The sequence below is a fragment of the Pelophylax lessonae genome (genome assembly GCF_965119305.1).
Source record: "Pelophylax lessonae genome assembly, chromosome: 4".
NCBI lineage: Eukaryota > Metazoa > Chordata > Amphibia > Anura > Ranidae > Pelophylax > Pelophylax lessonae.
Genome location: NC_138771.1, coordinates 640,376,433 through 640,380,022, shown reverse-complemented (window position 1 = coordinate 640,380,022; position 3,590 = coordinate 640,376,433). Strand labels below are relative to the sequence as shown.

The following is a 3,590-nucleotide window of genomic DNA, read 5'->3' as shown; positions in this document are numbered from 1 at the left end:
GTTGTTGCAGTGGGAGACAAAATCGTCAATTTGGGAGGCGGAGCCATCCCAAATGACGATAATATCGTCTATGTACCGCCCAAAGAAAACAATGTGCTGGGCAAAAGGGTTATTCCGCCAGATGTATCTTAACTCCCAGAGACCCATGGTCAGATTTGCATAAGACGGAGCAAAATTAGCTCCCATAGCTGTCCCGTTTATCTGTAAATAAAAAGTGTCCTCAAACTGAAAATAATTATGTGTTAAACAAAATTGTGTTGCTTCCAAAAAAAAAAAAAAAAAAGACTTCACACATAATGGAAAAACCTATGTCTTGGATAACTTCTACAACTGCTCTACTGAGTATGTTGTCTATTGTTTAATATGCCCGTGTCAGTTTCTCTATGTGGGTCGCACCATCAGACCGGTGAGACAGCGGTTTGGAAAACACCGCCGTCTCATTGAAGGTGGGAGTGACCTTCATAGTGTCCCGCGACACTTCTCAGAAGTCCATGGAAAATCGACTGAGGGACTTGAAATTTGGGTCATTGAATCCATTTCGAAAGATTTGCCAGAAGGAGAACGTTTTTCCAAATTATGTATGCGTGAAACCTTTTGGATATACACGCTAGACGTTCTCGCCCCTCGAGGATTGAACGAGGAACTAGATGTACACACTATTCTATAATTGAGGTTCCTTTTTTCCTCCTCTTCCTCTTTTGTCCCAAATAGCACAATAGGTTATTCTCTTTCCCCCCCCCCTTTTTTTAAATCACCTTATATATATATATATATGCATCTTCCATTTGGACATATCCATTTGTCAACAATCACATACAGACTTGGGTCCCTTGTATGATATGTCGCCTTTATTAGTTTTCTTTTTCTCTTCATCCATCTACACACATGGATTCTTTAATTTGAGCCGTTTATACCCTTTCAACCAGATAGTTTTCTCATAGATGTATGTATTCACATTTCCTTTTATATATATATATAATATATATATGTATATGTATATATATATATATATATATATATATATATATATGTGTATTTTTATATAATTTTATATTTTTATATATTTATATATTTTTTTTTTTTACATACCTTACATTTATAGGTTTTTATAGATTTATATAGATCCTTTACGATACTTTTTGTGTATTGTGCTGCTTGATGCATGTTCCATCATGTCATAACAATTTATTATGTTACATGATGCCTTCTTGGACTATTAGTCATAAATATATTAATATCACTAAGTTTTTTTGTCCCCCCCTTTTCCCCTTCCACATACCTAGTGTCCATAGCTTTAGAGTGTATTTCACCTCTAAAACATTCATAATTTCATTAAAGTCATGATTTTTCATGTACATACATATTTGTAATTTTATCTTTATTATCTTGTTTAGGAGTCATGATCAGTTCATGCACATTTGTCTAACTTTGAATATTATCACTGATTATCTCCTATCATCCATTTTTGGTATATATCTGATTCTTATGAGAAATTATTGTTTCAGCCCCATACATGTGAATTTGTGGCCAGCCAATCGAGTACAATCCACCTTTAACATATGCTTTTAATTGTTTATGTTTTTAATGCTGTACATTCAAGTATAATTGATTTTAAAGTTGTTGTCCTTCCATGAACTGGTTGCTTTCAGCTCTGGTTCCAAATCCTTTTTATTCCGAGGCATTCCCCTTTTGTTCCAGCTGCGGTGAATCACTAATCAACTGAGCTAGATATAAACCTTGTAGAGTCCACGGCTCTCCAGCACCTGAGGAAAGAGCGCGCCGGGTACATCGACCCCGCGCATGCTCAGAAACGCGTCGTGCCTGCCGTTCCTTTGCTGTTTGAACTCACCACCCCTGGTGACGGGAGAGCGTCCATCCATCCACGGAACCTTACAGCCGTCGGTCACTTCCATCTGACCGCTCATCGTACACTGAGGCGGGAGGCTGCCGGCTTTATTTCCTCCCATTAAACATCTACTCAGCCACGGACGGCGCTTTGGATTGGACATCACCACCTCCCTCCCCCCAGAGGATGCTTTAAAGATCTGATGATGTTACACAGCTTGACTTTCACTTATGTCTTGTGAGTTACTACACACATTGCTTCTTATGTATTATTAAACTGTCTACACTTAGAGCGCTTCTCCTTTTTGTTTTTTTTTTCACCACACATGTGAGGTATTGCGGCGATTGTTAGAGTGAGAGCAATAATTTTAGCTCTAGACCTCCTCTGTAACTCCAAAGCGGTAACCTGTAAAAAATGTTAAAGCGTCGCCTATGGAGATTTTTAAGTACCGAAGTTTGTCCCCATTCCACAAGCATGTGCAATTTTAAAGCATGACATGTTAGGTATTTTTCCATTTTACTTGGCATAACATCTTCTTTCACATTATTTAAAATTGGGCTAACTTTACTGTTTTATGATTTTTTTAATTTAAAAAAGTGTATTGTTTCCAAACAAATTGCATTTTTAAGACCGCTGCGCAAATATGGTGTGACAAACTATTGCAACGATCTCCATTTTATTCTCTAGGGTCTCTGCTAAAAAGAAAAAAAAAAAAAAAAAATATATATATATATATATATATATATATATATATATATATATATATATATATATATTTATAATGTTTGGGAGTTCTAAGTAATTTTCTAGCAAAAAATACTGATTTTAACCTGTAAACAACAAATGTCAGATATGTAAAAATGTATACTTTTTTTCCATAATATATATATATATTTTTTTTTTTTTTTTAATGTAAAACCAGCTTTATTTGAATCAGTTCAAGGCATCTTTCCTCTGAAGAGATCAGTCACAAAACACCGGGGTAACAAATGACATTCACAAATAGTCTTCAAGTTAAAGTGAAATCCAGTCATTTATTCGTCCTTCTTGAATTTGCCGTTAATATACGGGACATAATCAAGGAAGAGCCTCCAGTCTGTGGCCCAGACCAATAAAACGCCTCCTACTGATCCCCATGTGAAGAGAGTGGGGGCCCAGTTCTTGGCCAGTTGCTGATAGCGAGGTCCCAGCACTCGGCTGATCATGGCTGCCCCCTTCTCCATAATACATTTTTTATTGAAAAAAAAAATTGTTTCCTTACACAAAAGAGCAATAGACAACAATAGAAGACATATTGTTACAAAAAATGGACTGACATAGGTTAATGCAGTAGAACTGTTTCAGGTTGTCCATTGAAGCTGGACCACAAAAGACCCGGTGAATCATGAAAATAGAAACAAGACGAAAAAACATAAAAAAAATTGGCACCCCACCGGTAGTCCTCACTGTGGCAGTGCACCTGTCTGCACCCATCAGAAACCTCAGAGGGAACTCCAGACTTGGATAATTACATCTTTAAAGTGCAACCAACATTCCCACATTTTTATGAAGGTGGAGATTCTGTTGTGCACCATAGTGCAAATTAGTTCCATCATCCCCTCCAGTCTTTTGAAGAGCTAGATGGAATGGTGTCTCTACAATGCAGGTGGACACACAGGTGAACTACATTAATCATGTGTAGAAGCAAGGGCCTACTATTCTGCCTATTCTGAGAAGCTGAAAGTTGCATATGATGCAACAAATA

At 36.9% G+C, this 3,590-nt stretch overlaps 1 protein-coding gene across 1 annotated transcript; it reads right to left on the bottom strand.

Annotated features, from left to right (window-relative positions):
* Nucleotides 1–2,793: 2,793 nt before the first annotated feature.
* LOC309553983 (cytochrome b-c1 complex subunit 10-like) lies at nucleotides 2,794–3,064 on the bottom strand. The gene has a single exon (XM_082255502.1). The coding sequence runs from the start codon at nucleotides 3,049–3,051 to the stop codon at nucleotides 2,881–2,883; it is 171 nt and encodes a 56-aa protein (XP_082111628.1). The 5' UTR covers nucleotides 3,052–3,064; the 3' UTR covers nucleotides 2,794–2,880.
* Nucleotides 3,065–3,590: the final 526 nt, after the last annotated feature.

What these genes read in the sequence shown, in the direction of transcription:
- LOC309553983 (XM_082255502.1), bottom strand. Translation starts at nt 3,051, where the DNA reads ATGATCAGCCGAGTGCTGGGACCTCGCTATCAGCAACTGGCCAAGAAC.